Source organism: Ammospiza caudacuta, chromosome 2 (assembly GCF_027887145.1).
Source record: "Ammospiza caudacuta isolate bAmmCau1 chromosome 2, bAmmCau1.pri, whole genome shotgun sequence".
NCBI lineage: Eukaryota > Metazoa > Chordata > Aves > Passeriformes > Passerellidae > Ammospiza > Ammospiza caudacuta.
Window position 1 is genome coordinate 50,068,286 of NC_080594.1, and position 12,337 is coordinate 50,080,622.

Sequence of the window (12,337 nt, forward strand, 5' to 3'; positions counted from 1 at the left end):
TTATTCCTTTTTTCTTATTGAATTTAGGAAGACTTCACAGTAGATTGAAATAGATGGGCTGTCAAAATTCATAGATTGTTTAAAAAATAATTTAATATTAAAATACAAAAGACAGTTTCAACAGTTGTAGTTAAAGTTTTGATCCTTTAAAAATATTTTTCACCTTCCGCCTAAAGGTGAAAATATTTGTAGCTGGAAACATTGCTTAAGTCTTCACTAATTTGGGTATAAAGTTAATCTGTTGAATGTTGACTAGAGGTATTATCTAGTATTAAAAAAAAATCACTGAAGAAAAAGAGCTTGCAGAGTTGAAATCTTGGGTTTGATCTTGGAAATTACTATGGTGTGATGACATATGCAACAAAGTAGGATGATAATTTTGATGACATTTGAACTTCTGTGGGTGTCTCAGTGCCCAGAAAGTTTCCTTATTAAGGGAAGTTCATGTATTTGTGCCTCCCTCTAGTGGATCACTCTCTCAGCTCTGCCCTAGGAAATGTTCTCCATATTAAATTCATGTGGCATTAAACATTCAAATGTCCTTGTTTTCATAGGGAGGATCTGATTCCCATTCTCATGGACATTCTGAATGTGTTGGTGTGCATCTCCACTCATTATGGCACATTTTGTAATATGTCTTTTCTAAGACCCCTTTTCATACTGAAGGTGCTGATGATCATATCTATCTACATGTGCAACTAATGTTGCACATAGAAATACATTTTCTTTTTTTTGAAAAACATTCTCTTTTTTTCTATGCCAGAAATTTCTTCTGTTTCCCAGACTTTCATTTACATGACTATATTCTGGAAACGTCTGCAGTTTGGCTTAATCATTATTTAATTGTATTTCAGGTACTACCAAGGTAAATCTTGTGAAGATTCCTTCAACTGCTTCCAGCCCTCGAGACACTGCTCTGGCAGCTGTTATCTGCAGTGCACTTGCAACAGTGCTCTTGGCTCTTCTCATCCTTTGTGTTATCTATTGCAAGAGGCAGTTCATGGAGAAGAAACCAAGCTGTGAGTTTCCAGTTTTTACCCTTTCTTGGTAATACTTATGGAGTGGTATTAGTTTGGCAGATCCCTCTGTAGGTAAAGAAATGAAATGTCTACATCATTTCAGCAAGTTTAGATTGAGATGGTCAATACAGCAGAGCCCAGGACTCCATCCAAGTTTGCCAACTTGAAAGTTGCAGCTGCTACTGAGAAAATGCTGTGTAAATGCCCAGAAATACTCCAATTACATCAGCCCCATGCCACACTCTGCTAGAGGCTGCACAGATACATTTGGACTATTCATGATCCAAGATGGGACATTACAGAGTTGCAATGTCAATGTGGAAATACCAGTTTGGAAGATTTGTGCATTAAATACTATTGTGAAACAAAGATTAGTTCATCAAGATAATGAATGTGGCCAGTGTAGATGAGAGATTTGTCCTTAACAGTTTTGGTTTTATGGGCATATTCAAGATTAATTAAATGCATGAGACAGATCTGTAAATTTCTTTTAAATCCCTAACAGCTCATCAATGTAATTTTTTTATAATAAATATTTTTCTGCCTCTTAATTTAAATTAAGAAAGAAAAAAGTGAAAAGCACTCTAGTTCCCATTTATAGTTTTATAAAACTTTTATTAAAATATGTTTATAGCATCTACTGAACCCTGGATGCCAAACAAGAATACTATCTTAGTTAAGTTGATGTTGCTGCTGCTCTCAGCACAAGCAGAAATGTTCAGAGGTTTTCACAGGCATTGTAAGAATTATTCCTAACCTAGAATTTGCTTTACCCATGAGTTTTGAGAAATTCTGACACAGTGAACTCAGACATCATTTAGTGAAGTGCAGTAACTTGTTTGCCTTTGCCTACAATTATAGAGATTAAAGGTAGTCTGCTGTTAATATAAAGCTCTTTAAGATAATATAAACAAAATCCCAGTAGCTGAAAGCTGACTCTGGAAAATTTCAGATGGGAATCACTGAGAATCATTAAACACTGCAGAAATGTAACAGTGAATAAGATATACTCTCAAATCATCCAAATGAGAGCAGATGTCTTCCTAGAAGAGGCTGCAGTTGAACCAGCTGTTCTAGGCTTTGTTGCAAAATCTGTGGTTTACATTATTGGAAGCCACATGGTCACTGTGGGTCTTTCAGCTGGAAAATGTATGGACATACTTTATAGCATGACATTACACATTTTATAAAGATAGAGGGCTCTGAGCAGGGAAAAGGGTAACACTTGCTGACATGGACTTTTATTCACTTCGTTCAAAGGGTCTCTGAGATCACAAGACATTCACTACAATGGCTCTGAATTATCATGTTTTGATAGACCACGGCTAAGTGAATATGACCACAGAACATGCTGCCAGTGCCAAAGAAGTGCATCACAGACATGTGGTATGTTATGTCTGCTGAAAGGTGACTTTATTTTATCTAACACTTAAGTTGTGGCAATTCAACTGCAGAGCTAACACTGTCAAACTAACCTTTGTCAGAGGCTAATTTCTTAATAAGCAGAAGTAAGTAGCTATTTGGGTTTTTTTTTTTTTGTTTCTTCCTGTATTCATTTCAGTGACTTCACTTGAAAAAAATTAAAATGTCTATCTCATTTATTCCTGATAAAAATAGCACTGCATATGGCTTTGAGACGTAAATTAGTGTGAAGGATTTACCAGAGAGTGTCTAAGAATGTGGTATGAATGCTAAACGTGGACAACAACGTGGACAGTTCAAATCCTTGTCATTTTGTGAAGTCTTATCAGAACAGATGCAGTTATGACATTAGGAAATAAGAAGAAGAAATAATAAGACAATAAGAAATAATAAGAATAATTAAGAAATACATAATTTAACACAAAAGCACAGGATTAAATATCGTCCTGATAGCTTTACTCAGAAAGCTTCCACTTATGTATATTCAACTGAGAAGAAGAAAATTAATTTAAAAAATAGGTACTCATGACTGGCTTCTATGTTACTACTAGAGGAAGGACTTGGCTTTTATAGATATTTCAATTCTAAAGGAATAACGATATTTTTTTAAATGTTTTTACAGAAAGAAATCTCTTGCTGAATTTCCTCAATTCATGTATTATAATGTAACTGGCAAACTAATACTCAAGTTTGAAAAAGATCGGAGACTAAATTTATACAGAGTTTTAACACTATTAAAATTAATTTTCATTCCTCAGGACCAGTTCACTTGATTCCCTCACTGTGCTGTGATGAAACCTGTAGCATGGAGCACAGCAGTCACAGTTGTGCTTTCCACTCACAGACCACACTCAATGAAAGGTAACTTAGTTTTACAAATATGTATTAAACATGGAGCATTTTTATGCAGTCAAATCAATATTGATACAGAGACAACAGCTGCTTGAAGTGGAATGAGGGATTTTGATGAGCTGTACCCATATCATCCCATGTTGTGCAAGAATAGGTTTATGGTGACAAAATTAAGTATTACTTAGTAAATGCTGACTTGATCCATGATTTCTCTGAAGAAGTGGCTTCTCTCACAGGCAGATAATGTTCCTTCTAGTCTGTGGCACCTTATAGGCTTTAGCCACCCCCTCTTCTGCTAATGGTTAGCAAGTTGCTGCATAAACTCATAAATTTGAGGGGGTTAAGGTACAGTTCACAAGTGGCATGAAGATTATTTTTAAGGAACTCTTTAGGACTGCAGGATTTGAAGTATCTATTATTTCTGAATTTCTAGCAGGTTTTAGCTTTTATTTTCTCCCAATCAGCTGAGTATAAGTATAGTAGTAGTTATTTTTACAGCAGAGCCACGAGCTAAATACATAAAATTTATGGTGTCCTTCAGAGTTTCCTGGTTACAGATTTTAATACAGGATGTATTTATTTCTTTTAGCTAGAATGATTTTCCATATAAGGTTTAAATTGGTCTTCAGCTGTTTTGTTCTTATGGCCACATGTTACTAAAAATGTAGAGGCGGCTTCTTCATAAGTATTGTTTGTGCAAGGTGACTTAGCGACATAAGTACAAATATCTAAGTTCTCTATAACAACTTGTTTAAATACCAACAAGCTTGAGTCATCCTTGTATACCACCAAAGCTGACAAATTGAGAGTTGTGTACTTTTTGAGAAATCTTTTGGTTAAGGCTTTAAAAATAACTGTAATATCCATGCTATGTGGACATCAAAGATCCTGTGGTTTCTTCCAGTAGAAATGGAGATCGTGCCAATTTCCTTTGCCAGAATAATGTATTTCCTTCAATTGTGGTGCAATGTCCTGACTTTTGGCCTCATCTCTGAAAATGCTTTGTGTGTGTATCAAAGCTATTAAAGTGTCATGTTTTGGAAATGAGTAAAGCTATTTAAAAACTGTTCTAGATGTGTTAATATGGGACGAGTTTTGTCATACTGCATATCAGACTTAACATAGCCCTTGCATTTTTAAAAATCTGCAGACAGTTTTTGGAAATAAAACATTGTTGTAATTTCCTGGCTTTGTTAATACTTTTTTTGGTGTATATATAGTGAAAAACACTACTGGATTTTCAACAGTGTTTGGCACATGTCACTATTATCATGCACTTTAAATACACTTGAGGTAGATAATACTGAGTTTCCACTTATACTTTCTTCCATTTTCCATAAAAAGAAAATAATTCTTGCTCTTCTTTAACATTATGTCCTTAACATGTAAAAGAGAATAGAAGAAAAACTTTTCACATTTTGAAGGCTAGACAGAACAAACTGAAAAATCTAAAGTGTATACGTTTTCAGGTTTAAAGCAAATACAGTTTCAAGAAGCCTTGTTACCTATTCCATTCTCCCAGTCTGAAGCAACTTTACTTCTTTTACTTCCATTAGATATTTGTCTGTCTACAATTAGGGGAATTAAAAAACCAAACCAAGCAAACCCCCTCAGTGTTGAAGATTCTAGACTCTGCCCAACCATCTTTATTGCTGCATTTTAAGCCTGTTACATCTTGTCTTAATACTCCCCTATCCATGCACTGAGAAAAAAAAAGTTCTTCTTTGTGACAGTGTTTATACCTGAACACTACTATATTATTTTTTGTCATATTTCTGACCCTAAACAGCTCCAACTGTAGTTCACGTTTTGTGGAATCCTGGATTCACCGTCCAGAGTATTGGTCACCAGAGCTTTTGTCATTTCCTGCCAAGGAACAGACTGTATTCCTTCTCCATAGAATTACTTTGTACAGGATGTCTTTAGAGTATTAATATAACCCTGTTAAACCTTCTTGAAATACCTATTACAAATGATCAGTAACTAAAATACTGATAATATTTTCTGGAATGGTTTGTAAGTCATGTGCCTTTTATCCTTCTGCAGAGCTGCTGATTCTGTTGGAGAAATGATTCCTGCTTTCCTTGGTTCTCTTTCACACTCTGCCTGTGGAGACATTCCAGATGCTTGGCCTCTTATGCAAAACTCAGCTTGTTGTGACAGCATTTCTATCTGTGAATCATATTCAGAACTGGCTGGAGGATCTGCAAAATCCTGCAGCCCTGAGACTGAAAATGCAGCCGCCGTTGAATTGGATAATAACCAGGAACCAAGTGAAGTACTTCTTTCAGCTAAGTCTCTTGATGGAAATGTTGCAAAGTCCTTTGAAATCTCCGAACATAGAACATGCACAGAAGTTTCATCACTTCAGAACTCGGTGACTGCTGAAAGCCAGCCAAAGACAAAGTGTAATGGAACAACAAATGACTCTACGGACTGATAAAGAGGTAAAAAACATAACTACAAAGGAATGAGAATAAGTGCTCCAGGCATGTAGAGCTAGATAAATATAGAATTGTAGAAGTTCTATGGTTATATTTCTCCACAAGTTACACCTAGCTATTGCTGAAATAAATTAAACCTCTACAAGAGATCCAGCAGTTTCACATTTTTAAATCATTAACTAAATTTGAAAGGTGTAATTACACAAACTGTGATGTTGAAATATTAGTCAGAATACAGGGGTAAGTCTGTACATCAGTCAGCTTTTATCAAGGATTTTTTTCATTAAATTTTAAGAGAAAAATTCAGTTTAATAGCCTTGTGACCAAACCATCGTGTGAGGCTAGCCTTTGTTTATGAGTGAGAACTGAGGAATTGGCTTTGCTTATTGCAAACAAAGCATAAAAGGCATACAAGTGTTCATTTAAAATATTTACAAAGCCTTTCTGTGGAGTTACTGCAGTAGTACTAGAAACACATGGGAATCTCAAATGCCTTATAATGCCATTTATATTCCCATGTCATCAGATAAAATGTAAGTTAGTCCATAAATTGCAACTTCATGTATAAAAGCTCAGAGAAAATGCAGGTCTGAGGTCAAAATGCAAAGAGGTGATAAACAATTGTCTCAACTATGTAACAATGGAACTGTTGCAAAAAGTCACATTGCTGCTGCTTCATCCGTATATTTTTTTTAATATTACCTGTGCTCCGTACTTTTAAAATTGAATTTTCTACTTTTGGAAGTAATCTGGGGCCTCAAATAACTAATCTGTGAAATTTATATTGGGCATACACAAAAATAAAACATAATCCCAAATTATGGCCTGTGTTCTGATGGCAAGTGGTGTTGTTACTCCAGGCCTATGCAGGTTGTGGCTGAAAAGGAGAAAGTCTTCTGTGCATGAACTCAGAGGCAGGAACACAAGAAGTTGCCACTAATATTAATAATGCACCAAATTTAATTAAGAAAATTATGCTATCTGTAATTACCAGCATTTTGGGCCATCTACAGAAGTGAAACTGCATTCCTTTGATCCTCTTCCATTTGGTTTGCACTAACACTTTTATGTTATTCCTAAATTTGAAGTAGAAAGTAATTAGTAATTAGTATTTAGCAAGAACCACACATATTCTGAAAGCATATAAGTGCAGTAGTTTCTTTGTAACTCCTTAATTGTTTAGGTGACATTGTCAAGAGGAGAAAAGGGAAGGGAACTGCTAAATCTAGAATGGCTTTGCCAGTGACTTCAGCGGAACTTGTAACCTGAAAATCTGCTGTGTCACTGACAACATCAGCCTTATCCAGGTGGCACATCTTTCTCTCAATGTATTATTTACAGTGTAAAGTTTTGTCTGTAACAATGCTGGGCACTGCCTGCCCCTGTGTCAAATAGCAGCACTGACTGTTTTATTTTGGTGTGTGCCCAATATTGTTTGGTGACAGCTGTACTCTTGTAGCTGTGTGTAGGAGGGGACAGTGACATGGATGCAACCTCAGATCTCAGCACTGCTAGTTCCTAGCAGTTCCTGATGTTTTAAGGGAATACATTTCCATATTAACAAGATTTTAAAAATCAGAAATTTGTGGGTGTTTTCCCACCAAACCATGCATCAACTTCAGAGGTATGCAGTTAATATTATTTAAGAATTTTCTTAGATCAAAAGAACCACAGGATTTCAAAATATGATTACAAAAATTAGCTTTTATTTCACTATACTTGTTACGGTGTATGAACTGTAAATTTTCGTACTGATTTCTATGTGTATGGAGACAGCTTTTCCAGCATCTCAAAATCCTGTATGCTTTGATAGTTTTCCACTGTCCTCTATTACTACTGAGATTTGTGTATCCTTTTGAATAATCAAGGTCTTCAGGAGGGTTAATTTTTTCTTCATTCTTTTTCCTATAATAGACCCTACTGATTAATTTTTTAAATTTCTCCCCAGACTCTACAGTGCATCATTATGTGTGCATTTTTGGCAGAGGAATTTCAGTAGTGTTCACAGGACAAGACCAGGACTAGGCTTACTTGAGATGTACTTTCAGGATGAACACTGGCCAGCTGTACAACTCCAAGACAATTAGTTCATCTCAGTCTATAGCATTTTTTCCCATCTGCTCTTTTTCTTTCATGTCTTTTTGAAATATTTTGAGGCAAGGATGGGCTTTGTACTGCCTGAGGATGTATTACAGTCTTTCATAGGTCAATATTTTATTATTATATTTCAAAAGAACAACACAAAATCAGAATATAGCATATCTTATATATGTACACACAATTCTAAGCTTTTTAATGTGGGTTTTAATACAGGGTTAATCTTCAGGTTTAGGTGAATTTTACAGCAAGTAGTAAGTGTACCTCTGCTCTTTTAGTGTTTAGTCAAACACAGAAGTGCATACAGGTTTCTTATGGGTTTATGTAACCACTCTTCTTTCACTTTGTTTTAGGAGCTGGAGCTGTTTCTCAGCACTAAAGCTGAATGCTTCCCTTACACTCCTGTGCTGATTCTCATCAAACATAGTCAGGTCTTCAGTGTTGCATGGTTTCCAATCCAGCTGGAAAAAAATGGCATCATTTCACACCTTCTGAGCAGTTGTGTCTGAGCTGTAACAGCTGTGAAGTTAAACTTCAAGGAGCATCCTGTGAGGACCCTGAAAGTGGATTTATGACCTTTCCAATCTATTTCTATTTCCTCAGAGTCTCAAAAGGTCTAATGGAGTAAGCTTAATAGTATATGTAAGTAAAGCAAGAAATAAAAATACTTCAGTGTTTAGGGGAGGTCTCAGATATGGCTACAGGTGTCAGAAGATGTGGGACAATATGGTGCCAGTTACTCTGCCTGCAGATTTGTGCATGCTTTAGGATTTTTTTTTTTTCTGCTGGTTCTGATTTTAAATAGTATTCCTGCTATTGAAGGACATAAAATTTGTAAAAATAACTCCATTTCTGTTTATAAAAGGATCACCTATTAATAAACTGAAGCTTTTATTATGTATTACACTATAGTCAATAAGCTAGTTTGGGGAGTTAGAGAATTAGCATGTTACAGTATGTGTGGTTGAAGTCCCCTCCATCCAATTATTACATTTTTGGGAGGTGACATTGTTCTGTTAAGTGTAGCAGGAGATTAGCTTTAAAGTAGATTTAGTTTAATGAAGGTCAGACATATAGATAAGGACATTGTGTTTAATTAGTAGTCTCAGTATTGGAATACAGCACTTCTTGTTATAGCATATAATTTGGAATGTCGAAATAATTGTAATCAACTGTCAGATCAAAATGTCAGACTATAGCAGGTGTGCCATGAAAGTATTTATACAGTGAGACTGTTACAAAAATTTTTTTATTCGTGCATTATTTTTAAGAGTCAATCTCTGTGGTGAACTCATTCATTCATTTAGAAGTCACTTTCATTCAAGACCCTCTGTCCTTCTCACTGTAGTACTGCCTCAAATTCAAATTTTGCGCACAAAACATAAGAAGCATAAAAAGCAAAGTGTTTTGCTTTATCACATCCCTTAATATAATTTTTTTTCAGCCATTTTCAACCCTAAAATAGTTTTTGCTTCTGTGGATAATGTCAGTAACCTCCACTGATTCATGACACTCAACAGGCTCACACTTGTCTGTGATGAACTCTAGCAATTATTCCTTAAAGTACCCAATGTGCCTTGACTAAAGCAAAGCAATCAGCAAAACAGATGCCAACAAATTGGCAATAAATATTACTCATCTCTCCACACATGGTTTGTGTGGCAATGGAAATGTTGAGACAGCATTCAGAATCCATTATGGAAAAAGACTTCTGCTTGGAAGCACACAGAGGAAGGTTGGACCTGCACAAAAATATCTAAAAACAGTACAGGCAGCCATGGCAGAGAGACGCTCTAGCTCTTCACCACTGAGATTATTCCTTAGTGCAAAAGCCGCGAGTAATACTTCCCAAATTCAAACCAATGTGAACAAGTTACCCAAGTGATTTGCTGGCTGTTGTTGGGTTTGGTGTTTGAAGTAATAGATACCACCTTTTGGTCACTGATGGAATAATAAGCAGTTCTACAGTACAATTACTCAGATAAATACTTTCACATATATATTTATATATGAGTAGTTTTCAATAATTTCTTTGAATACTTTCATACGTTTAAGAAGTTACAAAACATTATTTTTCACTACATGTGCATGAAGAGATGTGTGCTTCTTTGTATATACTTTGTAAATAGAAAAAAATCCAATGTGCATTTCAGTATATGGCAAAATATTTCCAGAACATACAGAGATTTAACTTTTCACTAATAACAGTTCTTGCAAAAGCAATGTTCAAAAATTTTGCCAGCATCTGCCACAGTATGTTTTCCCATTGGAATTTAAAATTTGTATAATTGTTTTTATCCAGTAACCCTAGAAAAAGATACTCTTTTTTTTTTTTTTTTTTTTTTTTTTTTTAATGAGTGAAAGCTTGAGAGAAAATTGGGAGGAAAAAATTAAGACAGTGTTTTTTAGATATATGTGTATATTTTGTATATACTTTTTTCCTTAATTTAACCAAATTGGTCTTTTGTATATTGCCTGTGGCAAGCAATGTTGTACATGCCAATAGAAAACATCCACTATCACTGCATTTAGACTGCCCACATGTCATGTCTAGGGACTTACAGTGCTGTTTTAAATACTCCTTTAACAAATGTAAATTAAAACCTTGTATAAATTGTTTTGTAATACTTTTTCTACTTGTGAATAAAATGTTACATGAACCAGTCTTGGTTTGTTTACCTCAAATTAATAATAGCTTTCTGTACAAATTTAGTGATGAATTCTTCTAGTTCTTTTAGAATTCCATAATGGGGTAATTACATTAAGGTTATGGTAGAATTTGGTGTGTCTTTGTCTTGAGATGTTTGCAGTTGAGCAGTAACATCATTCTTCAAGCAGGAGGATCCTGAAGAAGCAGAAAATTAATATCAATGCTTAAAATCATAGTGTTTCCAAACTGTTTAAAAATTCTGCTTCTCAAGAAAGGGGAAGGGAAAAGAGGTGGGGGGGAAAAGTCAAATTGCTTTCTTTACAATGTCTTAGAAAAGAGAACCTGGTGCTCCACACCACTAGGTTGTTTCAGACAAGACAGATAAGCAAATAATGAGAGGAGCTGTATTTTTGGAGCCATGGCCCCAATTTAAATTAATAAGAAAGGAATGGCACAGTCTGACTGACAAGAGTAGAAGACTGAGAAGAAAGAGTAATTTGATAATTGCATAAAATTGGTCCTTATGATAAAGCCATAAGTGGTGACTGGAAACTGAATCCAGATAGGGATTGCAGATAACATAAAGCCAGGGTGCTTGTCTGGAGTGTGTGATTTTTGGGGAGACTCAAAAGCTGGTCTGTCCCTGTCTCTGGTTTAGTTGAGCAAATTCCACATTGATTCTTTTCAGTGTAATGCTGTTATTTCTACATTCTTTGAAGTACATAATTCAGAGCTTAACTGGGGATCCCCTGCCCAGAAAAGCAAGGACTCCTCATCCTCCTGTGTCCATGTGCTGCACTCCTGAGCAGTCTTCTACTTGTTTTCTGCTCTGACTGCCACATGCCCAGCCCACCTGAGTGTCCTTGGAGTTCATATGGAGATCTGCAAGTCTGCACAGCAGCACATGGCGTGTTTGGGAGGTCACCTTGTGCCAACACAGGGATCTTCATAACCCTCAGCACTGCCAGGGTTGCAATGGAGTGCCCCTGACAACAATTTTTTAAAATATAATCAATAAACAGGAATTGAAAAACAGATATTTACTCTATCTGGAAACAAAGCACAACTCAGAACACATGACATACATAATCACAAAATTTGCACAGACGTTTGCTCACACCAATTACTATATAAATGTCATTAACCAGGCTGCAATTTCCCATCCAAGATTTTCAGAAGGTCTAGAAAAAAAGCCACCCACCCCAAAATCTTTTCCTTGCTTTCATTCCTATTCATACAACAGTATTTCCTGCCTTTTCTACAAGGTAGACCAAGCCCTTAATCCAGTCCTCCCCATCCTACCAGGAGTTTGAGATCACATGGCTTTTCCCTTTGTTCTGGGCTCTTTGAGGGCCTTTGGTTTGCATTCCTATGAAGTCCCTCCAAGCAACAACCTCCATGCATTAAATTAATCCTCTCACTGTCTTTGGTGATGGAGGTTTAGATCACTACCTGCAGCACATTCCAGCACAGACACTGCTGCTTTGTTTTGCCCTTTTAGAAAAGGAGGATTGAAGGAGGGTGCAGTGTTTTATCAGGCATGGAGCAAGCTGAGGCTGGGCACTGCAGGCAGAGCCACACAATGCACACTTTGTGCTGGCAGGGTGCAATTTAATCCATATTTAGTTTTGGCCTGAGTGATGGTAAAACCCACTTGCTCTTCACATAGCAGCACATGAGCCATTTCGATTATGTCCGATAAGGTGGCTCTTTCAATAGGATAAAAATCATCATGGGGGGATTTGCTGGGGAGCCTGCTGCGCTCCACACCAGCACTGAATGATGGGATTAGAGGAAATGTTTTCTAATAGCCAGCTGACAGAGAGGGTGGCAGATTGGGGGCACACCGAGGC

The 12,337-nt window shown here is 36.2% G+C and overlaps 1 protein-coding gene across 4 annotated transcripts in view; it reads left to right on the top strand.

Annotated features, from left to right (window-relative positions):
• The window catches only part of TNFRSF19 (TNF receptor superfamily member 19), a 57,015-nt gene extending 46,522 nt beyond the window's left edge, over positions 1 to 10,493 (top strand). For all 4 annotated transcript variants that reach the window (XM_058825310.1, XM_058825312.1, XM_058825313.1 and 1 more), the window contains 5 exons: positions 855 to 1,019; positions 2,280 to 2,405; positions 3,200 to 3,302; positions 5,340 to 5,740; positions 8,188 to 10,493. In XM_058825310.1, coding sequence (XP_058681293.1) covers positions 855 to 1,019; positions 2,280 to 2,405; positions 3,200 to 3,302; positions 5,340 to 5,733 — 788 coding nt within the window. In that variant the 3' untranslated portion in view covers positions 5,734 to 5,740; positions 8,188 to 10,493. The remainder of the gene's footprint in view (positions 1 to 854; positions 1,020 to 2,279; positions 2,406 to 3,199; positions 3,303 to 5,339; positions 5,741 to 8,187) is intronic.
• The last annotated feature ends 1,844 nt before the right edge of the window (positions 10,494 to 12,337 follow it).